Genomic DNA, 25,347 nt, shown 5'->3' with positions numbered 1-25,347 from the left:
GCCGCACTGTGTAGCAATTCATGCTATGATTGCCGCTCAGCTAGGAATCAGGTCTGGTGTTATTTAGCAGCTGTTCACTTCCTGGGTGCTGTGGTTGCTCACTGGTAGAGACTGGACCCCAGAGCTTTTAGCTCTAATGTTCTGCAGAAGTGCAGACGCATGTGGTTTTATTCAAGGTATTCTGTTATGCTCTTTTACGGAAGCTGTATAGTGTGGACACTGGCAAGATTTAATGATGAAAAAAGGAAATAAGCAAGATTATAATAAACTATAAGGTAAAGTAAGAGTAAATATGAAGGTTCCAGCTTTGTATTTTCTATTTAGCTTTTACTTCTTTGAGTAGTCTTATGGAAAGAAAATAGCCTAAGTTTGCAATGTAGATTAATGTTGTAATTTTCCCAGTGATTCATTCACCGTGTGGTTGCCTTTGTTTGGTAATTTGCTCTACGTGGCAAGAATGTGAAGGCAGAGAGGCTGTGTGAAGCCAATAAGCAGTGTAGGGATTTCACTTTGAATTGCTTCAGCACTGAATGTGTTAAATGTTTTCATCAGAGACTTTAAAAAAAAAAAAAAAGACAAAAGGCATACGGTGGATATGCCAGAAAAAGTTTACTTTATAAAAAAGAGAGTGAAAAGCCTCTCACACCTAAGAGAGCAGGGAAGAAAGACTACACCGTTTCCTTTTTAGCAGCTTTTAATCTTAAAAAGAATGTAATTCTCAGTCGCGGGGGGCTGAGCCCACTTCAGTGAGACCTCCCTCCCAAAACTGCCAGGATCCTCTGCTTCCACCGTGAGCAAAGCAGGCGCCTTTGCAAAAGAAGTAAAAGCCTCCCAACTGCCTCCAGCGGCGTAGGAATAGACATGTCTACGGGGAAGATCTGTTGTCTGGTGCTGCTGACCCTAGGTGTGCTGGCGGTGGTTGTTGCACTTGTGGTCATCCTGAGTCAACCCAAGTGCGATCCTCAGCATTACCTGCACGGTGCTGTGGCTGCTGACACCGAGACCTGCTCTGTCATTGCCCGGTATGTGCACAGACCTCTTGTTTTTTTCAGGTTACACATCGCGTATGTCATGGACTTGGACTGACAGACAGGTACACGTACTAACTACGCGAGTGAGCTGGGTCTTTGCTCTGTCCTTGCTTCTGGGGCTGAGCAGCGATGCTGCTCCCTGAGTGCTCTCCATCGGCAGCGCAGCAGCTCAGGGAGCTGATAGAGTCCTGCCTCTGCAGTTGATGCTTATTTTCATTAGCCAGTGTCACAAAAATTTGCAGCTCAGCAAACCCATGGCATTTTGGAAGTTACAAATATTTATAGTATACAAATACAAGGTTGTTTTTAAGTGGGGAAGTGGGAGGTTAACTGTTTACTTCATTGTGGTAAGTCTGTCAGATAAGTGGCTTAGAAATAAATTAAGGAAGAAGTGAGAGGAGCTAGCAGAGCGCTGCAGCTGGGCTTCAGCAGAGGCAAGGAAGGCAGGCAGGCTGAGAGGGTAAGGGGGACTGGGCATCCCTGCCTTTTGGGTGCGTGTTTCGGGACTGAAGCCTGCAGCAGGTGTGCCTGCTATCAAGAAAGACACTGTATTGGAAAGCAAAGAGCAGATTTAACTGAGCCAAGAGAGTATAAGTACAAAAGACATACTAACATCGCTTGGAAAGAAAGATGTAAGTTTAAAAAAAAAAAAATTCTCTGGCAGCCCATGTTGTAACACTTCAGTTTGTGTAACAACTTCTCTCTCAAACATTTTGACTCTTATGTTATTGTTTTACTATTCCTGTTTCTTCAGTTCTTAAACACTTGTATACATGGAAGTAGAAAGTCAGACTAAACACGCTATGTGTGATGCTGGATGCTCTGGCAATGGATGCTGGAGCTGTGTACTCTACCTTGTGGCTGGAGGAGCGAGATAAGACGTGGTACCATTACACTATGCTTGCCATGTCGCACATGTGCTTCTTGCAGTGATGTCCTGACACGGCATTTGTGAGTAGCTGGAGAAAATGTACTGTGGCTGCACATATGTCAAGGGATGAGATGGGTTTTTTTTTTTTTTACGCTAAGCTACAGGTTAGTTCTTCAGAGGGCAGAAGAAGTATCTTTTAAATCAGTATTAATGGAAATAGAGGAAAATACATTTTTTGATTACCCAAGGAATTTGCTGGGAAAACCACAGCACTTGTGTTGCAGCTACTGCAGTTTTTAACTTGAAGTAGTGTAGAATCAGCTGGAAGGCACTGAAGTGAGAGCCACAGAAATCTGTGAGCAGGTTGACAGCTGAGAAGCTTTGACTAGCTGCTGGGCTGTCATCTGTTTCCTTCCATTTTCTCCACAAGGAGCTCCACCTGCTTCCATAGCCTCAACCATTGCTGGAGCTGTGCCTCCAGCGCACTTGCTGCTATGGTGTCCCTCCAGTCTGACAGATCACCTTAGATTTCCTACAAATAGTTTGCCAATGATCCCCAAAAATTCTGCTCTTGCTCCAACTTCCCATCACACATTTTCCCCCTTTCCCCAGCCTGGGGCATCTACACATCACATTCTGCTGCTTCAAATGTATCAGGTCTCTCCTTCAACCCTGCCAAGCCCCCTGGACCTTCCCAGCCAAGACTATTCTCCTCCTTCACCTTGGCTCTACACCATTCACCCTCTGCCCAGTGGTTAGCTCTGCTCCTCTACTGCTGCATGCTGTCTGCTGCTTTTCCTGGTATCCTTTGCCTCCAGCCAATCTGGGAAACCTTTGTGCTCATTTCGTGCTGTCCTTATACTTGGAATGAACCCAACTCCTCTGTTGTTCTCCCAGCTTGAACTATCTGCTCATGTTCTTGCAATAGATTTTAATAAAACTGTTTTTAAAAATGTTCACCTGCAACAGAGCTTGTGATCAGAAGCTTTGTATAATGTTTGCCCTTTTCTTTGTCATTATTGTATATCTCTCTTTGTCCCCACTGGCTCACAGTGGTAGCTTGTAAGGAAGAACATTTTTTTCTTTGGAGGAAGCTTACTGCATGCTCTGTACTGCATGTGATCTTGTTCGTTTCCTCCAAGACATTTCTGTGCTGTTGTATCTGTATGTCACATTTTAGCTCTTAGATATTAGTGCATGATAGTTGCCACTAAATTAATTCTCATAGCAATCTGCAAAGTGAGAAAGTGATGTTATCTCACTGGTATAAATAAGGATGTCTAGCATGGCAACTATACTGCATGGATGCCACATCAGAATATCTCTGACCAAGGTGTCTGCCGTTCAGAGCAATCTCCCCTGCTCAGGGTACATCTTGCACTCACCTCCTCTGTGACTCTGCAGGGTGAGAGCTTCCCTGAGCCTGACCCAGAGGTCTTGATGGGAGTATCAGAAGCTGAGGAGCATACAGCAGCCTCCTGCTTAGTCTTTGCTGAACGAGATTTTTAGCATCACATAGGGATTTTGTTACAGCAGTAGCAATAAAATCCAATTTCTCAGAGTTGTCATAGCCATTAGGCCCTGGTGTCCCCACCTGTGAGCTGCCACTTCATTTGCCACTTCACTTCAGCAGCAAAGAGTTGGGCAAAGCCAAGCATCCCTCAATGCACAACACCAACTCCTTCCCAGACGCTGCCCAACTAGTCAACTGAGTGTTTTTGAGATTACAACAATGCTGTTGCCTTCTGCTGTTCAAAATATAATTAAACTCCCAAAATGATGAGACTTAGGAAAGAGGAAACAAGAAGAAATAATTAATATTGGGGTTTTCTGTTTCTTACTAAGTACTGTATTTAGGTCTTCACTCTTTTTCTGCAGTTATGCAAATATTTGCAAATTTTTACACCGGCTCTTTGGACTTGGAATATTGTCAATAGTTCAGGAGTTAGGCCAGCAATCATGAATGGCGAGATTCTCAATTGCACAAGAGCTGGGACCTGTACTGCAGCTCTCAAGTCCCTTCTGGGCCCTTTGCTACCAGTGCTGCTGCTCTCTCGTCTGCCTAATCGCTGCCTCACCCCCCAGCTCTGTGGCTGCTCCTTCCCACATGTATCCCTCTCCCTGTGTTGGTGTTTGAGCCTCTGCAGTCACTACTTCTGGGCTTCTCATCCTACCAACACACCACCACCATCCCCCCCGCCCCCAAATTGCTCAGCCTTACGGGCTTTCTTCTGCCCTCACCCTGCCTCCATGACTCGGCCACCTCAATCCTCTCCCATCTCCTCTGTGCGTGAGGCAGGACATGGCCACTCTTCTTGCTCGTGGTCCAGCCTGCGGAGCACTGAGTACTAAGGATAATAATTTCCTTGTTTTTTCCATGCTCCAAAGCCAGGGCTATTATCAGATGCAGTTATTTCGAGTAAGTTGCACTTAGCCTCTGCAGCTCAGGGTTGGAACAGGCTCATTTCCTCTATCATTGCTTAGAAATCACAGGAGAATTACTCTATCAAAACTGGTTAATTCATTGATGACCACACACGTATGCATTTTTGTATATATAAAAATAAGTAAAAAAAATAATTATACAATCAATATGATAAAAATTTTTAATGATCAGTTTTGTTGGGTTTTTTTCCCCTAAAGCAAACAACTTGACCAAATTAGACTGAATTGTTTAATTGGAAAGAGACGACATCTCTGGCTTTATACTTGCACACTGCAAAGCCTCCTAACAAATTTTCTAGAGGAGTTTAAAACAAGTAAAATAAGGTAAAACAACAAAGTTCCTCAGTCCAATTTTTTTGTAATTGCTGAATACTTTAGTGGAAACATACAAAAAGGACAGAGCGACCTGTAGCACCATGGGAAAAAAAAATTAGGCCCGGTGGCTTGGGTATGGCAAAGCTACAATGAAATGAAAACCACATGTTGTAATTGAACCTGTCAGCCTGCCCGCCCGCTGCTGGTGAGAGCAGGAGTCATTGCAACCGGTCCCTAAGGGCACAGCACGGAGAGATTCAACAGTGCCCGTCTGTCCCGGCTCTCCCCCACTGACCTCTGCAGACCCTCTCTCTGCTGCGCCCTGGGCTGCCTCCCCCCGACCTCCCCCCCCCCCCCCAGCTATCCCTTCCATCCTGCAAATCCCACCGCCCCAAGCTGCTGGGAACCCATGTGGGAGATGCTTGGAGAACCTCCAGTGCAGGATGGACATAAACCCAGTCACACTGGTCCAGCGCCTAAAGTCTTGGGAGCTAAAAGCAGCACCTAATCTCTGACTTACTTATAAATTTTATTCTTAAATTAAAAAATCATGTTTTCTTTAAAAAAAAGAAACTCAAACCACATGTTCTGTGAGTTGTCATTAGCAGCAATGAAATTCCTGGGGCATTACATGATACTGTGTTGGTTTAGGATGCTGCTGTTTAAGACAGAGTCTTTGTGTGCTCCTAACAGAACTTTTAATTGAACTTATTGAGAATAACTGAACTGAATCTTGTCTTTTAACAGTTGGTGGGCTGGGAAAAACACCTCAGGGCCCTTGTGTTTCCATCACTGATAGTTCAGCTGTAAAGGAAGGGTTAGTGAAGGAACCGTGTGGCTCTGTAATTCGTTAGTACAAGCAGGATATGGGGGAGAGACTCACAGCTCCTGTTTGCTGCTCTTTTTCTTCAGTTGTGCTCAGCTGTCATCTTCTGGCTTGGGTTTTCCAGCTCTGGAGATGGTGTTTGTTTATTCTGGGGCTGTGTATGGTTGGACTTCCTGAAAGCTTTATGCAGCTCTTTGGGTCCTGCAGAAAGTCAGCAAGCCTCCAGTGTGTCATCATCCTTCTTGGCAGGTCCTGTGCTAGACTTGCTCTTAACCATCAGTGCTCAATTCTCAGTGGTAAATGAGGTTGGGTCTTTTGCTTTGAATGGTTTTACTGCTGGAGATTGGGAACTGAAAGCAATATTGTGCAGCTGTCTGGTCCAGACAGGGGCCCTGTGCTGGAAGAAAACTTGTCTCTAAATGAAGTGAAACACTTTGATGAAGAGGGATGGGAGGCTAAAAGGAGAGTCAGAGCAGTTTTTAACGCAAGGATGTGGATTTGGTACCAAAGTCCACCTCAGTAATTTGTCCTCATGTCAGGAAGCCATGAGAAGACAGGAGGTGATTGACCTGGCAGCGAGCAGTACTCAAACCCACCTTCACCTCCAGCTCTGAGCCACTTGGTCCCTCCTGGCAATGGAAGAGGTTTTTTCCATCAACCATGCGAAATACTTTATATTCTCTACCAGTGTGCTGGTTGAGATCTGCCGTCCACTGCTCTGCATCCGTTTGTTTCCCAGATGGCAGAAGCAGGAGCCAGCATAAGGCTAGGGAGATTTAGGAATATTGCTCATTCCCAGAGACGGGATTCACTGCAGCGAGGCAAGCTGACCTCACCTGGCCCAGCAGCCATCTCTGATCCCACTTCTCCAGGGTAGCCCAGCATAAACCCTGGGAACTGGCTTTTTCTGAAATGAACAGCCGCCTGGGGGACAGGGTGGTGGGGAGGGTGAGAATTTAATGGTTAGAAAATGTCTGTGGTCCTGGGAAGCTCAATTCTAGGCAGAGAATCTGCTGCAAAAATCCCTTTCAGTGATGGCCCAGCAGCATTTCCAAAGAATGTTTACATCCCAAAGGATTTGCCTTCCCTTCTTCTTATATTGTAACAGTTCTAAATTTGGCAACTGGCCCATTTTTACAAAAACAGCTGTTGCTTTTGCTCTTTATAAATCTTAAGCAGGCAGCTGCTATATAACGGGTGGTCTCCTCCCAGTCCCCAGCTTTCTTTAGCAGAAAAAAAAAATCGATATAATTTAATACCTTAGCATTTACGGTGTATTTAAAATGGCTTCAGGGCTCCTTCTAGCCCAGAGCAGAACAGCAGACCTGGTCTGCAGCCCAGTACAGCCCACCTTGGCTGTGAAGATTGTGTGAGCAAAGTGCTACGGTTCTTGGGAGGGTGAATCCCTATTTTGCTGTTGCTGGAGTGGGACTTGGTTGTTAACATCCTCTTCTGCTCCTGACTTCAAGGAAACTCCATTAATGACCAAACCTAAAGCTGAAACTATGTGGCAGGAAGGATATAGGACAAAACATGTTGTTATCAGCTCTTGTCAGCTGTAGCACTAAGATGTCTTTAGAGTGACCTGGTAAGCTACTGCACGTTGATTGAGGGGTCATGTGCATTATAATTAAGCTATTTGTAGCAGTCATCCATATAAAAGGAGCAACCTAATGCGACAATCTAGCTGGATGAGAAAGACATAATGGCCTTAAATTCCCCAGGCATCACTTCCAAGGAAGTGGCAGAGCTCTGGCTGAAAGCGGGTGAGCCAGGCATGGGGAGCTGAGTGCAATAGGTGATGAGTCAGCTCAGAGAGTGTTTTTTGTTGTGTTTCAGTCTCTAGAGAGGCTGGAGGGAAAGCTGTCGAGACTGGGGGCCAGTCTGCAGATAGCAGAGGATGGCTGTGGGCCCTAGACCCTGTGCTGATGATGGGGGATACATATCAGGCCTCCTGGGTAAAAGAGCAAAGCAGTTCAAAAGAAATCCTGTTAATAACCCTGAACAAGATTTGGTTTTACCCTTGCTGGGTTCAGTTGTTTCTGAGCTTGAGCTAAAAACCCAACTATAAGGCTTGCTGTGCCTGTCCTGTGTCATGGGACCCTCTGTGCTGGGGTGCAAGTGAAAAGCTTGGCAGGCACATGGACCCCCACAGAGCCAAGGAAACAACATCAGTGTGATGTGCAAGCCCTCCAAGATGTGTCTGTGAGACTTGGGGCTAGGAGTGCTTCCTGCCAGGATGGGAAGAGCCAAGATAATGCCTACTTTTGGGGAGAAATCTCAGCTCCCCTTTCCTCTAACCCTTGTCCCCCAAAGAAGCAGCAGGACCATGCCTAGCATCACATAGACCATCTCATACTGAGATGGTCTCAGATGCCACACACTGTGCTAGTGGATGGGAAGCCTTAGCTCTCCATCCCGTGGTGCTCACTGAAAGGCAGCAGGCCACTGGGAAGCCCTCCTTCCCTTGAGCAACAAACAGGTTTGACTATGTGTTGTTGGATGTGGTATTTGCCACCAGAGGTGACAGCTGCCACCGATATAGACACAGTAGACAGGAATGGAAAGCACTTTTGGATTATGTGGAAATTCTGTTTTTCTTGTCATCTTGTTTATATTGCAAAATGCAATTAATGAGGGCAAATTACCAAGGACAAATCAAAACATGCTTTGCTTTTCTGTGAAAAGATGTCCCTGTGTTGGCTGCTGGTATTATTTTTGCTTTATATTGCGTTGACACCAAGGAGTCACAGCAAAGAATCAGGGTGCCACTGTACTAGGCACAGAGCAGGAACAATAAAGACTATCTCTGGCTTTGCTGCCTTCCTGAGGTATGCCCAGTGTGTTGGGCATGACCCATCTGGAAACTATTGGGTGTACTAGCAGGCTGGAGTAATCGGTGCTCATAAATAAACACTTGATTTGCTTTGGCCATGCCAGGCAGGATGTGTCCATCCTGGCAGTGCTGCTGAAGTTCTCTCCACTGGCCAGTGAATGTCTTCCTCCCACTTGTTCCTTGATGCTCTCAGGAAATCTGTGTCCCTTTTGCCAATGGCAGTAACTAACAGTCCACGTCTCAGCTCCCTGGAGAAGTTTTCTGGTCTCTTTAGCAGTTAGATACACCTTTTCTGTTGAGACTGAGACTTCATTTCTCCTCCCTGATCTCAGTGGGAGCCAATGGCACAGCTACAGACTGGAGTTTACATGGCTTGTGTTATCCTTGCTCTGTATCTAATTGGGAGTGTTGGAGGAAGGGAGCATGGATAAGGTCATGCTAAGAAACTCTGAGGTCTGTATGCTTTGTGCATATGGCACTACATTTGTGGTATATAAAGGGTATTTAGCCTACAATGTGGCTTTTATAGACAAGTACTCGGAAGCATCAAAAGATCTTAGCATCATTCAGAAACAGGCCATCTAGGTGTACAAATATTAAATTAATAAATTGATTAATTGGTCACCCTTTAGAGCATGCTAAGTTAATGCAGTTCCAGTGCAGAGCATGCTGGCTTGGGACAGATCAGTGTGGGAGGGGAACAGCTCATCTTTTGGAGCAGGTAGATGCCCATCACCAGATGACACAAGCAGGGACAAGGATCTTCATCAGGGAGTGCTCCTCCGGGCAGAAGTGTTTCTGGGAATGCAGTGAGGGGTGTACAGCACTGACTTCAGAAGGAAAATGGCAAGAGGTTCCTGGGACAAGAGGCAGTGCAAGATGTGCAACCACTTACACACCTGTCAACGTGGCTGGGAAGTTGGCTGAAGATCTGGTGCTTTTTGGGTTTTGGGAAAAATGACAGAAATGTGTCTGATTTTTCCATGTTAAGGTCTTAATGCATTGCACTGAAAATAATACAATACAATCTCAAAATTTCTTTTCAGTTTCTCACTATGGTTTTCCCCAGTGCCAGGCTTTGTACATGTACTGCCTCATAGCCCATAATCCAGGGGCTTTGGGGAGCCCTGTCCCAGGCCAGTGTAGTGGACCTTCTCCCCTCCTTCCCCAACTTTCTAACATGCTTCCTGGGCCTCCTGCAGGTATAACTCAGTTTCTCATGAAGCTCTCGTGTCCTTCCCTTCTACGGTTAGGAATTAAAAATCTTCAGTTTCAGAAAAACACCACCCAGGGACATTCATCTGGCAAGAGTCTTACCCCTGCTGCAAGGAGATGAATGGGCAAGCCTCAGCCTCCATTTTCAGAGCTACAGCCAGAGAGCAGCTTGCTGCTAGGAGGCTAAGCACCATGCAGACCCTAGACAGAAAGCCCGGTGGTTCCCTCGCATTTCTTTTCTCCCCACTTGTCCACGTCCCATTTCCTTACAGGCAGTGGTTCCAAAGGCACTTACAGAAACAAAGGAAAGCCACAATCAGAGTGCTTGCTGGCAGCATCCTGTTCCCAGCCCCAGTAGGTCCCAGCCACACAAATGGATGTAAAATAAACAGCAGTCCCTGTATGTGCTCTGTGTTCCTGTCACAGCCTCTGGGAGCAGTTGCTCTCCAATTAATGCTTTCCTTTCTGGCTTTGCCTTATCTAAGCAATAACCCCCAAACTGTCAGAAACCTTCCTAGCAAATACCAGTGCTGGCTACTGGCGGGCTGTGCAAGGAAACCCCACCCCACCGCATTTCCATTGCAAGGAAAATTTTTTTTTTACAACTGAGCTTGAGGGAAACATTTGTTGAGGCATGTTTCTCGAGCAGAAACTCATTGCTGTCAACAGCATGGGGCTGCCTTGATGCCTCTGTGTTCCTTGGTGTGGCTGTGCCTAGGTAGAAACAGTTGAGGGTTTTTTTTTCCCTGTTTGATTTTTTCATTCGTTTGTTTTGCCCTTGGGGATACGGGGTGGGGTGAGGTGGGATTTTGTGCTAATGTCACATAAGCCCAGGAAGACACATTGTAGGACCAATGAAGTAAGGCCTGAATTTTGTGCTAATTGACATATTAAGTCTCAGGAGTTTGCTTCACATGGACCCATTGTTTCCGCTTCAGTGGCCCTGTCCTGTTGACCAACATATGCCTTTTTATTGGGAATGGTAGGTGGGGAGCTAGAAATCAGTTGTTTGGCTCTCATGTGGAAAGCTCTCTCCTCTGCCAAGAGCATCCTCCTCCATGTCTGGGAGCTACTTACTGTCCCTTTTTGTCAACAGCACTTGTGAGCAGCTACAGTTCTCTGTCGCATCACTCTTCACCCACAGAAAGACCAGCCTCGCACAGGTCTGTCCCCTGGCTGCTCTTTTCTCCTGCAGACTTTCCCTTCTTTCCCACTATTTTTTCTTTCTCACTCCCACAAAGGAAGGCACCTTTCTGCGCTCTCACATCCCGCACTACTGCCAACAGCTTTCTCTAACTGCTGGCTGCTCTTGTCAAGCTGGGGCTGCCTTCCAAGTGCCCCAGGGAGACATTTTCATGTAACTTCTCCATTCCGTCATCCTTGGATTTTAACATTGACTTTTTTCCTCCATTTCCACCACAGGGACATCCTGAAAAGTGGAGGCACAGCTGTGGATGCTGCCATTGCTGGCTTGATCTGCACCTCGGTGATGAACCCTCAGAGTTCGGGCCTGGGTGGTGGGGTCATATTTACCATCTATAATGCCAGCACAGGTATGGGCCAGCGCTGGCCTCTCCATGGTGCCCCGTCTCCCTGCAGACACCCAGTGCCATGGAGAAGTCAGAATCCTTCATGTTCTCTCATAGCAATTTTTTTTAATATAATGCTGCGTCCTCTGATTACAAACCATGCTTTTGCTCTTAACCTAAAGCATCTGTTACAGGGAGTGCATCTTTTCACACCGAGAACATGTGAGGGGGAAGGAGCTTTGGATTTAAAATGAACTGACTTTGCCTCTCCTTCCCCCTCCAAAGCAATCCCAAATTATCCCTGTTACTGCCTCAGCTGTGCCTTGGGCTGCAACTTCAGGGGCTCATCCTGCACCCTCAGCTCAGGCAGTGCCTGCTGACATGGGGGGCTGCATCTCATGCTTGCCCTCGCTGGTGTGGGTAGGACTCCCCAAAGCGGCAGTGAGCCTTCTTGTCCCAGGAGATCATAGAATCATAGAATCATAGAATGGTTTGGGTTGGAAGGGACCTCAAAGATCATCTAGTTCCAACACCCCTGCCATGGGCAGGGACACCCTCCACTAGACCACGTTGCCCAAAGCCTCATCCAGCCTGGCCTTGAACACTTCCAGGGATGGGGCATCCACAGCTTCTCTGGGCAACCTGTGCCAGTACCTCACCACTCCAACAGTAAAGAATTTCTTTCTAACATCTAATCTAAATCGACCCTCCTTCAGCTTAAACCCATTACCCCTTGTCCTGTCACTGCACTCCCTGATAAACAGTCCCTCACCAGCTTTCCTGTAGGCCCCTTCAGGTACTGGTAAGCTGCAATTAGATCTCCCCGGAGCCACCTTTTCTCCAGGCTGAACTATCCCAACTCTCTCAGCCTGTCCTCATAGGAGAGGTGCTCCATCCCTCTGATCACCTTCGTGGCCCTCCTCTGGACTCGCTCCAACAGCTCAATGTCTCTCCTGTACTGGGGCCCCCAGAGCTGGACACAGTACTCCAGGTGGGGTCTCACAAGAGCGGAGTAGAGTGCATCTTCCCTTCAGAAATCCAAATCTAGCAATGTTCAGGGGCTGCTGGGAAGCCCTTCTGTGTTTGGCTTAACCTCTAGTTTTGCATTCTTGCTTTGATGTTTTTAATGTTGGGTTTTGTTTTTTTTTTTTAAACTGCCTTGGCTCCCAAAAGCCCTCAGAGTGTATAGATCTAAATAGTAAATTTAGATTAAACAATGAACACAATAACAATATTGTAGTTTTAAAAACTCTGCCAAGTAGTCTCACAGAGTCACGAGTCTGGAAATGATTGGGTCTATCTTATGCAATAGCATAATTTGGCATAACACCTATATTTTTCTTTTTTTCCCTTTTGGCAGAGCCATGTAACTTTGTCTCCTATCAACAGTCCTCTTCTGCTACCTGAATTATCCTGCTGCACAGAATCGCAATGGCCACGCACAGCTCAGGTGCTTGGTACACTAGGTAGCACTGTAGGTTCCTGCAACACAGCTGGCTCTGTGGACTGTGACAGGAAAAGACAAACACAAGGCAAAGAAGGAAGTGAAATAATAGGCTAGAACTGAAATCGAGTGTATACAAGTGTGGCTTTTTTTGGTGTTTTTTTGGCGTTTTCTTACCTTTCAAGCTTCCTGATATATAGAGGGTCTTTCAGTATTACCATCCTGCTTCCAAACACGATGGACATGCCTCACCATCACTTGGAAAATGGCCCACCAAGGAGCATGGAGGCGCACGTTATGTCTCTGACATGTCGCACCTGTAGAGGAAGAGCAGGAACCTGGAAATCAGATGTGAAGCAGCATGTCCCAGCCTACATCCCAGGCCGAGGAGCCCTGGGGAGGGCACCTTTACTGGCTGGAGACAGGCCGTGGCCTTGCCCCTGTACCTTCGTTGTCTCTAGCTAGACACTGCTCGGTTTGCTCTTACATAAAAGCACAGCAGCAAATGACAGCATGTGCCGACTGCAGCCTGACCCTGCAAGTGTGCTTGACACATTGGCAAAAGGCTTCAGGGCAGTTCGGCACGGTGCCGCGGGCTGCAGGCTAGCAGCCTGCGTGGTGCTCACCACCAGCTGAAGTCTGATGTTCACCTGCTTCAGGAAGACAATGTTATGAATTTCCCCCTTCTCCTTTCTAGGAACAGTCGAGGTGATCAATGCCCGCGAGACAGTCCCACGAGAGTTTCCGCACAATTTGTTGTCTCACTGCACTGATGATCTCACTGGTAAGGACACAGACTGGGCCACGAGGGCTGTGTGCCCTCCTGGAGTGCAGTGCGCAAAGCTCAGGGTAGGGGAACCAAGGACCTTGCTGACTTTATCTGAAGTTCTGTTTAATTGCTCACACTCTTACTGGATTGACTTTTGCAAAAGTAAGAAAAAATACTACGTCCATAAAAATTCCTGCTTTGTAGTAACTTTGGCAACCTGATCAGCGAGGGGGTGGGGAGCAGAGCATGAGGAGAAATCACAACATGACTTCTCTTCATAGAATGTCTGCGTTTCAAGACCAGATTTCCCAAAGCACTCATTTCCCAACAGTTCTTACAGAGAAAAATAAGGTCAATAGCTGCTCAGACTTTCTGGAAATGAAATCTAGTGTACTTGCCCATGTCCTTACACTGGAGAAGCAACCTGGCAGCATCAGGAGTTGAGTTGCTGGCCTCCAGTTTAGTTCAGCTGCCTCTTTGCCACCTCACTCCCATCTGAGGAGGCTCCACATCCGTTTGCTGTTACCAGTTTGGCAGCAGGTGCTCTCACTTTAGCTGCACATCTTGGATCTCTCCGCAGTTCTTGTTGCATTTGTTCTCCTTCCCTAGCACATTTTCTTTTGGGGCATGTTCTAGTTCCTGGAGGAGATAGTCTTATCCTTGGAAGAAGAGCCTCAAAAGGAATCAGGAACAGCTCTGGTTGGAAGGGACAGCTGGAGGTGTCTGGTCCAGCTCCTGCTCAAAGCACAGTGATGTCAGAGTTAGCTCAGGCTGCTCAGGGCCTTGTCCTGTCACATTTTTTAACTTCTCCAAGGATGGAGAATTTCACAGCTTCACTTGTTTCAGTGTTTGACCAGGCTCCGCATGAGTGCTTTTCCTCTTACGTCCAGCTGCCATCTCCCTTGCTGCAACATGTGCCTGTTGCCTCTTATGCTTTCACTGTGCACCTCTGAGTCTGGCTCCAGCTTCTCTATACCCCTTCTATTAGGTAGTGGAGGAAATACATGAACAGAAAAAAGTAATAAAAAAACCCCAAGCCTGCTTTTAGAAACTTTAGTTGCCTCTACAAATCCACACTTCCACTGGAGTGCTTTCAGGGAGGTGAAGCCCACAAGTCAATGACTTGGTGTGACACTGCTGTTCTGCTCTTCAGGTTCCCGCTGGATTGCTGTACCAGGAGAACTTCGTGGGTATGAAGAAGCCCATAAACGACATGGCCGCTTGCCATGGAAAGCCCTATTTGAACCAACCATTAAGCTCCTTTCAGAGCCACTTCTCATTTCCCCAGTTATGGACAAAATCATCCATCACCCAAACTTCTCCACTCCAGGAAAAAACCTGTGGTAAGACCCACAAATTAAATTGCAGTGTGAGCACCACTGTTACCTCAGCTTCAGACCCTTCCTCTGGCGTGCTGACATAGAGCACAGGCTGCTCTGACTTGTGGTCAGTGAATACTTGCTATGGAGAGAGAGGGAATAACAGAAGTGGGTTTTTTAATTTTTTTTTTCTGTCAGCAACTTTTTTTTTGTAATTTAGAGTGGCTTCGCACAGCAAAACTGTCTGCTAAACACATCTGCTTATGAGGAGGAGCTGGCTGTATTCGGCCTACTGCCATCTGTGTGGAAATCGTCCCCTGACGGCAGGGCTCTACAGCAGATGCTCATCTGGAGAAGCCCCACTGACCTGAGCCAAGGTCAAAGTGTTAGGGCCCATGGAGGAAACTTTGTCTGGTAAAGGAGTGTCTGGTGGTATGGGTAGTAATCAGATAAGAAGAACTTTTCTCCATGTAGACTACAGTGTAGCACTGGCTTGGGAAGTATACAACATGCATAAACCAAATCAGCCTTGGGTAGGAAAAAGAGATTGGCACTAGGGACAGAATAAGCACATGTAAAGTGATGGATGTTCTTCTTTAACAGCCCACTAATATGTGACAGTCAAGGGTTCTTGAAGCTTGGAGACACCTTCAGGTGGCCGGCGCTGCAGCAAACACTGAAAGCTGTCGCAGAAAACGGAGCTACAGCATTTTATGAAGGAAAGATAGGAAAGGCCCTGGTAGAGGACATTAGGAAGGCTGGTAGGTAACAGCTATAGTTAATACGGATAGACAGGCCTTTGCCCAGCAATTGGCTACCAGTGAGTGTTTACCAGGGGAAAGCCAACACATGCCATTTGCTTGCCACTTGGGGTGATACCTGGCATGGGAAGGGGCCACCTTTCCCCAATTCTTATACCTCATGCCCAGAAGCAGGGCTGAGAGCCACCTACTGCTCTGGCATTCATCCATAGTGCTCATGCAGTGGCCTCTCCCACCCCCTTGGGCTTTGTGATGTCCTGGGGTTTGGCGGTAGATGACACATGAAGACATTGCTGTGCTTGGTGGAAGAAATTTGGAGCATACAGGGATGGCTCTTGACAAGCTTTACCAAGGCTCTGGTGTAGCCAGCCTATGGCACCTAGTAGAAGTTAATGTGCTAATGCCAGCTACCCGTCTGGTTTTCTGTTGAAGGGTCCAATATCTCAGTGGAGGACCTTCAGACATACAAAGCAGAGGTGTCCTCAGCTCTGAACATTACCCTGAACAATCACACCACAGTATTTTCTCCTGGACCACCCATGGGAGGTGCTGTGCTCATGTTCATCCTCAAGATATTGGAAGGTAAATTCCTAAGGGAAAAAGGGCAGCAAGGGGTTTGTGAGGAGTGTTGCTCTAGAGCAGGAGAAAAGTAATGGGCAGAAATGGAGTTGGTGAGCCAGTATGGGCCCCAAAGCAGCAGTGTGACCAGGCTATGCAGCAGGATGATGAACTGGCTCAGTGGGTCAACATCACCATAGCTGCTGCAAAGGCCAATGGATACATGATTTTCCCAAAGCTTCAAGAGGAATTGAATTCACAGTGGAAATGAATACTTGGTTATTTTCATGTCCACATCCTGCTAAAGCATAAGGGAAAACGTGATAAGAACTGTGACGGGAAAAGGAGGTTCCTGTCAGCTTTTTTTTTTTTACAATTCTTGAAAAAAAACATTGCCTTGGGTCTATTAACAAAATTATTTCATCCTGCTCTGTAGAGTATAAACTCCATGAAGCATCACTAGCGACACCCAAGGAGACGGTGGAAACCTACCATCGCATTGCAGAGGCCCTGAAGTTTGGCAATATGCTAAAACCCCAGATGAGTGACCCAGCCTTCTCTGAAGCTCAGGTGAGCTAGCATGGCACATAAGGGCAGCCAGAAACACCCACAGCACTGGCAGCTTCTTCTACACTGCTGCTTGACAGAGAGTGAGCAGGGAAGTCCATTTCCTACTTGCTTTTTTTTTTTAAACCTGCATTGTCACCAACTCATTTTAGCCTATGTGCTAGAGACCTCAGGCAGGCTACCCAGACTGTCCTGCCTGTCAGCGCAGTGCTCCAATTCCAAGCAATGCTCTGACACCCTCCTGGTTTGCAGCCATGGAAGGAAAGAAAATACTTAGAACTGCTAGTCAAGACCAATGCTGCCCAACTGGCCAAGGCAGAGGAAGGATTAGGCCATTTACTTTGTCTGCAGTTTCTGTTCAGCTGTAGGCTGGTGCTCACTTGCCTGATAAAGGATGACCTGAGCTTGTTTAATTTTCTGTGATGAGGGTGGCCTGGGAATTCAGGCTGGGGTTGAACGCTGCCAATGCAGGTCCCCAAGCTCTGACTATTGGGGCTGAATCCCCCAGGCTTCCTTGTGCCCAAAGACAGACATGTCTGTGCTTTGGTGACATAAGCTCAGTGTCCTTGCTATCATCGCAGGTGACTGTGGGGACCATGCTGTCTGACAAGATTGCTGAGCTTGCCAGAAGGCGAATAGATGACCGTGGTGACCATCCACCCAACCATTACAACTTGTTGGAGTCCATCTACAACCACAGATACAAAAGTAAGGGCACAAGCCACATCTCTGTGCTCGCAGCAGATGGCAGTGCCGTGTCCGCCACCAGCACCATCAACTACCCGTGAGTAGCCAAGGAGATGGTAATTGAGTCACACAGGCCATGTATCAGGTTCACAGGGTACATGCAAGGGCTGTTTACCAGAAATGCAAAACCCTTGGGCTTCACAGACCTAGGCAGTCTCTTGCCCACAAATGCCTTTTTCATGGGACAACAAAGATCTTTGAGCATCAGCCCAAAGGAACGTCACAATTTGCAAAGACGTGACAACTCGCTGAGCTCTGCGAGTTGGGCAAATCCCCACTTCCACTACTACCAGGGAGCTGATCTCTGGCTCCAGCACAGCAGCGCAAACACCTTTTGGACACCCTGACTGGGGCAGCTGCAGGCTGGGAGGAGACAGAGGTAACCCACAGGGTTCAGTTAATGTCACCCACAACAGGAGAGCACTGGGCACTGAAAGGCTGCTTCTTTTCCCTCCTGCAGGTTTGGATCCTTTGTGTATTCTAACCAAACTGGGATCATTTTAAATAATGAACTCGCTGATTTCTGCATAGCAAAGAGAAGCATTAAACCAGGTGAGCATTCTTACTCTCAAAATAAAACACAAGGTCAGGAGATGGATGTGCAGGTCATGTACAACTTGGCAGGGACTATCTCTAAACTGCAGGTACTCTTTCCTTTCCTAGGTCTGACTGAGAGCAAGTTTGTTTCAGACTAACAGAGGATAAAGCCCTATAGTGTGTCTTGTCTACTGACATATGCCCTTGCATGGAAACATGGGAGTTTTGGTTTCTGGCCAGAGAAATCAGAGATTTTAAAAAAAAAAAAAAAGCTGAAGCTGATCATTGATGGGGAGGGAAGAAGTGAAGAAACTCCTGCTAAGATAAGCTTGCTGACTTTTTTAGGTTCATCTATACAGAAGTGTATAGTTGCATGCACAATCAAATCAGTAATGCTATAGGCTCACACTGAGTTCTGTAACACAGTGGTGTTGATGCAGAGACATTGCATTGCTTTGTGAAATAAGTTATCCCTGATGCAAGCTCCCTTGGGCCTGCCGTGAGAGAGGACATCAGTACTGCCATGGCAGGATTGCTGCTAATAGTTCCTTGGCTGGGTTGAATGAGCTGCAGCAAGTCCTGAATGCTTGTAGGATGCCCTGCACCAAGAGATGCTTCCTATTTAGCCTCTGCCGTAAAGGCCCAGTTTCCTGTGAGAAAGGTTTCAGCAGAAAGCAGCTAGTTTTCTGGAAGACTTGAGCTTCTTGAGGAATGAGCAGCAGCTTGGTTTTCCATGGGGAATGCAAGAAGGGTGAGGTAGATACACTTGTGTGTCCCTCCAGCCACACGGGAGGAATAATACTCTCTGCCCTGGTCTAGGCGAGAAGCCTCCCTCAGCAATGGTGCCTTCCATTCTCATCTCCAAGACAGGAGACATGCTGGTGATCGGAGGAGCAGGTGGCGCCTGGATTATCAGTGCTACTGCTATGGTGAGTGAACAGGGTGCCACACAGTAACTCCTTCCTCTGAGCAAGAGGAGCACACAGTGTCCTGAACAAAAAGAATTACTAGTACTGCATGAGGAAGGCAGCAGTAAAGAGGGCCTGCTGCAGACTCAGTCTATCCTCACCTTCTTGCCTCTAGCATTTCTGTGACACGTGCCAGCTGCCTCTCTCAATTCTTTTTTGAAAGGGAAGAAGTTAGAATAGAATCATAGAATGGTTTGGGTTGGAAGGGACCTTAAAGATCATCTAGTTCCAACACCCCTGCTGCAGGCAGGAACACCCTCCACTAGACCACATTGCCCAAAGCCTCATCCAGCCTGGCCTTAAACACTTCCAGGGATGGGGCATCCACAGCTTCTCTGGGCAACCTGTGCCAGTACCTCACCACTCTAACAGTAAAGAATTTCTTTCTAACATCTAATCTATATCGACCCTCCTTCAGCTTAAACCCATTACCCCTTGTCCTGTCACTACACTCCCTGATAAACAGTCCCTCACCAGCTTTCCTGTAGGCCCCTTCAGGTATAGGAAGGCTGCAATTAGATCTCCCCAGAGCCATCTTTTCTCCAGGCTGAACTATCCCAACTCTCTCAGCCTGTCCTCATAGGAGAGGTGCTCCATCCCTCTGATCAACTTTGTGGCCTCCTCTGGACTCGCTCCAACAGCTCCATGTTTGTCTTGTACTGGGGCCCCCAGAGCTGGACGCAGTACTCCAGGTGGGGTCTCACAAGAGCCGAGTAGAGGGGCAGGATCACCTCCCTCGACCTGCTGGTCACACCTCTTTTGATGCAGCCCAGGACACGGTTGGCTTTCTGGGCTGCAAGTGCACACTGCCGGCTCATGTTGAGCTTCTCATCAATCAATAATCCTCAAGTCCTTCTCCTCAGGGCTGCTTTCAATCCATTCCCTGCCCAGCCTGTATTTGTGCTTGGGATTGCGCCGACCCACGTGCAGGACCTTGCACTTGGCCTTGTTGAACTTCATGCGGTTCACACGGGCCCACCTCTCCAGCCTGTCAAGGTCCCTCTGGACAGCATCCCTTCCCTCCAGCGTATTGACCACACCACACAGCTTGGTGTTATCGGCAAACTTGCTGAGGGTGCACTTGATCCCACTGTCCATGTCGCCAACAAAGATGTTGAACAGTGCCGGTCCCAGTACCGACCCCTGAGGAACACCACTCATCACCGTTCTCCACTTGGACATTGAGCCGTTGACCACAGCTCTTTGAGTGCAACCATCCAGCCAATTCCTTATCCACCGAGTGGTCCATCCATCGAATCCATGTCTCTCCCATTTAGAGGCAAGGATGTCGTGCGGGACAGTATGAAATGCTTTGCACAAGTCCAGGTAGATGAAGTCTGTCGCTCTTCCCTTGTCCACTGATGCTGTAACCCCATCATAGAAGGCCACCAAATTGGTTAGGCACGATTTGCCCCTAGTGAAGCCGTGTTGGCTGTCACCAATCACCTCCTTGTTTTCCATGTGCCTGAGCATAGTCTGCAGGAGGGTCTGCTCCATAATCTTGCCAGGCACGGAGGTGAGACTGACCGGCCTGTAGTTCCCTGGGTCTTCCTTTTTTCCCTTCTTAAAAATGGGGGTTATGTTTCTCCTTTTCGAGTCAGTGGGAACTTCGCCGGACTGCCAGGACTTCTCAAATATGATGGAGAGTGGCCTGGCCGCTTCATCCACCATTTCCCTCAAGACCCGTGGATGCATCTCATCAGGTCCCGTGGACTTCTGCACCTTCAGGTTCCTTAGGTATTCTCAAACCTGATCTTCTCCTACAGTGGGTGGTTCTGCATTCTCCCAGTCCCTGCCTTCTGTGACCTGGGCAGTGTGGCTCAAGCACTTGCCAGTGAAGACTGAGGCAAAGAAGTCATTGAGTACCTCAGCCTTCTCCATATCCTGGGTAATCAGGTTGCCTGTTTCATTCCGGAGGGGACCCATGTTCTCCCTCATCCTCCTTTTCTCACTAACATACCTATAGAAGCTTTTCTTGTTGTCCTTGACATCCCTGGCCAGACTAATTTCTATCAGGGCTTTGGCTTTCCTAACCTGATCCCTGGCTGCTCAGATAGTTTCTCTGTGTTCCTCCCAGGCTACCTGCCCTTGCTTCCACCCTCTGAAGGCTTCCTTTTTTTGTTTGACTTTGCTGAGGAGCTCCTTGTTCATCCATGGGGGCCTCTTGGTGTTTTTGCTTGACTTCCTCTTTGTTGGGATGCATCACTCCTGAGCTTGGAGGAGGTGACCCTTGAATATTAGCTAGCTGTCTTGGGCCCCTCTTCCTTCCAGGGCTTTGTCCCATGGTATTCTACCAAGCAGATCCCTAAAGAGGCCAAATAATCAAATAGCAAGTTAAGGAAGTTATTAGGAAGCGAGGTATTGCTCAAAACCTTGAGGCCCCAAAAATAAACAGCTAAGTTACATGATGGAAAGAACACCACCACCACCACACATATACACAGAGTAACAAATCTTAACAAAAAAGAGCTTGCCAAAGCATGAAGTCTAACAAACCTCTTGTTCAGCAATCAAGAAATAAAAACAGATAAGGCCACAAGAGGAAAAAGAGGACTCTTTTTTTTCTGCGTCTTTCTTCCACTGGAGAGCAGCCTGGGAAGGAATACGTGTTAGGACCTGAGCTGAAAACAGAGTAACTGTCAATAGAAAGATAAAAGATCCATCAGTAGCTGTTGGATTCAAGGACACAACTTTGGCTCAGGGAAAGCATTCTGGGAAGTATCATTATGTGCTCACCCTTTCTTACAGTTGCCCTGAGCATCTGGTATTGGTCACCATGAAGACAGGAGACTAGGCTAGTAGGACTTGTGGTCTGACTCAGTGCAGCCTCTCTTACAGGCCAGGTCTGCACCATCCTGCACACAGGATTTACAGTACAACTGGTCTGGCTTAACACCAGTGCAGAAGATGGCAGCATGTGACCCAGGTTCTTACTGAGTATCTCCAGTCAGTCAGTGTGTGGGCTTTGTTCCATTGCAGGCGATTATAAACAAGCTGTGGTTTGGCTATGACTTGGAACACGCCATTTCAGCTCCCATCATGCATACTGAAGGTGACAGTATCCTGTTTGAGAAACATTTCAGTGAGGTAAGTAGCCTCACTTGGATCTTCTTGTCATCTCCTTTTGGTGAAAAGGAGATTGCTTCTGTAGCTCTCCTGAATAATCTATATTTTGCTTCTAGCTAAATCTCACTTTCTCAACCTGATCCCACATACACGTCCATCATTTTCACACCTGGCAACGCTAAGACCTCAGGCCCCTGCCCCATTCACTCCATTTCCTCTTCTCTCCCCACTACAGGAGGTTAGGAGCGGCCTGCTGGGAAGAGGACATAAAGAAAGGAAAGTTACATTTGCAATGAATGTTGTGCAGGGAATTTCCAAGGAAGGAAAATGCATCTCTGCCTACTCTGATAAAAGAAAGCTGGGGAAGTCAGCTGGATATTAGCATCAAATGCCATCACAACTCACAGAACCCCAAGAGATAAAGATTCAGAACATGCCAATGTTGCCTGTTCCCATCAGGATGCCTGCTAGAGTATGGGCAAAACTTGTGATGACATCTAATTCCAGTGGACCGCAAGTCACCCTCAGGCAATACAAGGGCAGGGCACCAAGCCTTGTTTAGAGCTACACCCTCTATTACTTATGTGATATACGGAAAACCATATTTCTTGAGCAGATCAACTATTCAGAGTAAGAGAATACAAAGTGGGAAATGAAAATTGGTCCAAAACCCACTGGGAACACTGTGAAATGACCCAGCTGTATCTTCCATTCCTGCTGGAGAGTGAAGAGAAGAATTGGTTTCTTTCAGGCTGTTGCCACAGTAAGCTTATTATTACGGGGGCTCAGCAATGTGAAACAAGTATCTGCTTTGGTTATGAGGATTACAATAAGTGTCCGTAGGGTCAGGATTTTAAAATCTTAAGCATCCAGGCTTAGAGGGTGGGTTTGGAAAGGGAAGAAAGCAAAACTCCACACTCCTCCTCTTGGTTTTCCCATCCAAAGAAGCCTACTTTTCCCAAAGGTGGCAGATGAAATCAACGCATCATAGCACAAGTCTGCCACCCTACTGCTCTCTGCCTTGGGGATGCAAAGGACCCCACAAGCTCAGAGTAACTGTGCTGAAGCTTCCTTCAACCCTGCACACTGGTGACTTTGAGAATAAGCCTCCCATGGGGTGATGTGAATTCCCTGCTTCTGGGATGGACAGGCTTCAGCTTAGCTCCCTGGGGGCACTTCTCCCGGTGGTGAGAGGAGTCCCGATCCCTGCCAGTCCTCCCTCCTCAATGCCTGCAGAAGGTAAGTTGTTTGGGAACACAGGCGAGGATTGCAGTGGGGAAGCCGTTGTTTTTGGAGGCTTTATAACATTCTTCAAAATGCAAAGGATGTATGATCAGAAGACTTCACTTGTAGCCATGAGCTCAGGCAAACACCAGGACTGCTGAGAAGCGATGCAGCACTGTCAGACATTAGCGGAATACTTTTCTCCCATAGCCTAAGGACATGCTCCAACTCTCTATTTACCACAACTGGTCTCTAGTGTTCCCTTAAGATCACAAGGAGGAAATTGTAGGGCTACTTAAGTAGTATCACAGAGAGAAAAATGCCTGGAGGAGAGACCTGAACTCATGCCCCTGGACACAAAAAGTCTTTTGCAGTTACTCCATAACCTTGCCCTGCTCAAAATGGCCAAGAGAATCAAATGTTTAAGAGAAAAAAAACCAACCCAACAAACAAAAACCTCAAAACCCCCAAAGCTCTTCTCAAATACCCAGAGGCAAGTCCCCATGATCCCCAACAACTCCATTTTCTGAAAGCTTATGAGCCATACGTCCTTATGGGCATACAATATTGTGCGTGTGTTTCTGAAAGTGAAGCCAAACTAGAGCAAGGCCCTAGCAGAGCCCTCCCATTTGCCTCTTAGTTCTTACCTCACACACAGCCTAGTACACAAATAAATAAAATCACTCTGTAAACACCATAACTATTTGAGCACACGCCATTAAAAAAAACCCACCAAAACAAGGCTATCCACACACACACTTGCAAACAAGGCCAGATAGAATTGAAGTCTACATTCTTACCCACGAAGTCTGTGCAATAAAGCCATTGACTTGCCAAAATCTCAGCCTTCAATTGCGTTTTAATGATGGGCCTGAGTGAAGCTGACTAGAGCCAGATGTGTTTTCCTTCAGAAATTGTACACTAAGGATTATAGTATGACTGCAGCTGTATCAGAGCTTAATGAAAAAGTATTCCTAAGTTACCAGATCATAACCTCAAGCACTTAATCATGCATCTGGAAGACAAGTTACTTATGTATAGAGCCAGCTCCATACACTTCCTCCTCCAAGTGGAATTTCTGTTAAATCCCCTAGTTCAGGAAGGACTAGTGGTTTCTCCATCAGAGCTGCTTACTCAAGCCATAGACGTAGCACAGCACCGTCAGACAGCATTACAGTACTGCTGAACATGAATAGAGAAAGGGAATAGGCCTAAAGTTTGGGGGGGTGGGGGGGTGGTAGTATTTATGTTCAGTTACATTGGGGTTTTTTGGTAGTCATAATCAATCTACATAATTTGTTTAAGTTTTCTACTTTCATTAACTGCCTTACCTCTGCTACCAGTTCATGGGTGCACTGGTTTTAGTGTCAGAAATAGCACCTCAATAGTTGTCACAGGGGAAGCACTTTTGGGCACCAGACACCATCTGTGGCTCACATTTCAGCACCAGACAGACTAACTAAGACCGGATGCTGGCTTTAGCAAGATCTGTAGTTATTTCTAGCTAGCCCAACTGTGCTTAGAGTTTACAAAAGCAACTGAGAATGGCACTGGCTAGAGACAGGGAGAGCAGTTCTTGCTTCCCCATTAGGCTTGAGGGCAGCCTTTAGCAGTGCCCTGGGCCACCATCCATCACATTCCACTAGCAGAAAAACCAAGTCGCCGAGTAACTAAGCCTCCAATTACCTTCACTTCTGACATACCTTAGAGTAAAGCACACCTCAGTAATCCAGCCTATCACCTTTCCAGTGCATTAGTATCACAGCTCCTTCCCACCACAAAGGCATGGTAATATTATCTGTAGTCCAGCACTCACTGTGATTTAATTACTTTGCTACTAACACTGAAACTGAGCAAATTAAGCAGTTTTAAAACCCATCACAGCTTTCATTTGCAGACAGAAAGGAATGAGAGTGCAGATCTCTCTCACTGCAGCAGATTTCCAGTCCTGTAGTCCTCACTAGCAAAACATCAGGTGAAGCTGAGGGACTGTACCTCCCTTAGCACCTCTGCTCTTGCCCCACCACCTCCTCACCACTGGTGAAGTTTGCTTGGGTCAAGAGCCTCCCTGTTTGGACTCCCCCCATTCATGCTCATGCCAACAGGAAAGCATTATTTTTGTATTTGGTCAACTTACACAGACTTTTAAAGCATCACTGTACAGAGGCTGCTCTAATGAAGTATTTAAATTATATTTTTAATAAAGTGTTTTTAAACCTGTCTGGGAATTTGTCCTCTAAAACCGTTGCCTAGCCTAACACACAAGCAGCTGTTGGAGACCAGACTTTCACACAGGTGTTTCCAGCAGTAACAGTTGTT

At 47.0% G+C, this 25,347-nt stretch overlaps 1 protein-coding gene across 3 annotated transcripts; it reads left to right on the top strand.

Annotated features, from left to right (window-relative positions):
• The first annotated feature begins 472 nt into the window (after nt 1–472).
• On the top strand, nt 473–25,248 carry GGT5 (gamma-glutamyltransferase 5). Of its 3 annotated transcripts, XM_054844403.1 has the most exons (12): nt 479–1,022; nt 10,962–11,092; nt 13,210–13,296; nt 14,435–14,624; nt 15,204–15,361; nt 15,794–15,943; nt 16,356–16,489; nt 17,068–17,270; nt 17,694–17,785; nt 18,590–18,699; nt 21,718–21,825; nt 22,040–25,248. In XM_054844403.1, the coding sequence occupies exons 1-12, from the start codon at nt 862–864 to the stop codon at nt 22,184–22,186; spliced, it is 1,671 nt and encodes a 556-aa protein (XP_054700378.1). In that variant the 5' UTR covers nt 479–861; the 3' UTR covers nt 22,187–25,248. The 3 variants fall into 3 exon arrangements, with proteins under 3 accessions (XP_054700379.1, XP_054700380.1, XP_054700378.1); XM_054844404.1 differs by lacking the exon at nt 13,210–13,296 and having other exon boundaries at nt 473–1,022; XM_054844405.1 differs by lacking the exon at nt 21,718–21,825 and having other exon boundaries at nt 473–1,022.
• Nucleotides 25,249–25,347: the final 99 nt, after the last annotated feature.

The sequence above is a fragment of the Grus americana genome, chromosome 16 (assembly GCF_028858705.1).
Source record: "Grus americana isolate bGruAme1 chromosome 16, bGruAme1.mat, whole genome shotgun sequence".
Classification (NCBI taxonomy): domain Eukaryota; kingdom Metazoa; phylum Chordata; class Aves; order Gruiformes; family Gruidae; genus Grus; species Grus americana.
The sequence above is the reverse complement of the archived record's forward strand: the minus strand, read 5'-3'. Positions and strand labels throughout refer to the sequence as shown.

Excerpts from the sequence above, each read along its gene's own strand:
- GGT5 (XM_054844403.1), top strand. The coding sequence starts at position 862 with ATGTCTACGGGGAAGATCTGTTGTCTGGTGCTGCTGACCCTAGGTGTG. Across the intron at positions 13,297-14,434 it reads CTGCACTGATGATCTCACTG|GTTCCCGCTGGATTGCTGTA; the intron begins GTAAGGACACAG and ends TCTGCTCTTCAG. Across the intron at positions 14,625-15,203 it reads ACTCCAGGAAAAAACCTGTG|CCCACTAATATGTGACAGTC; the intron begins GTAAGACCCACA and ends CTTCTTTAACAG.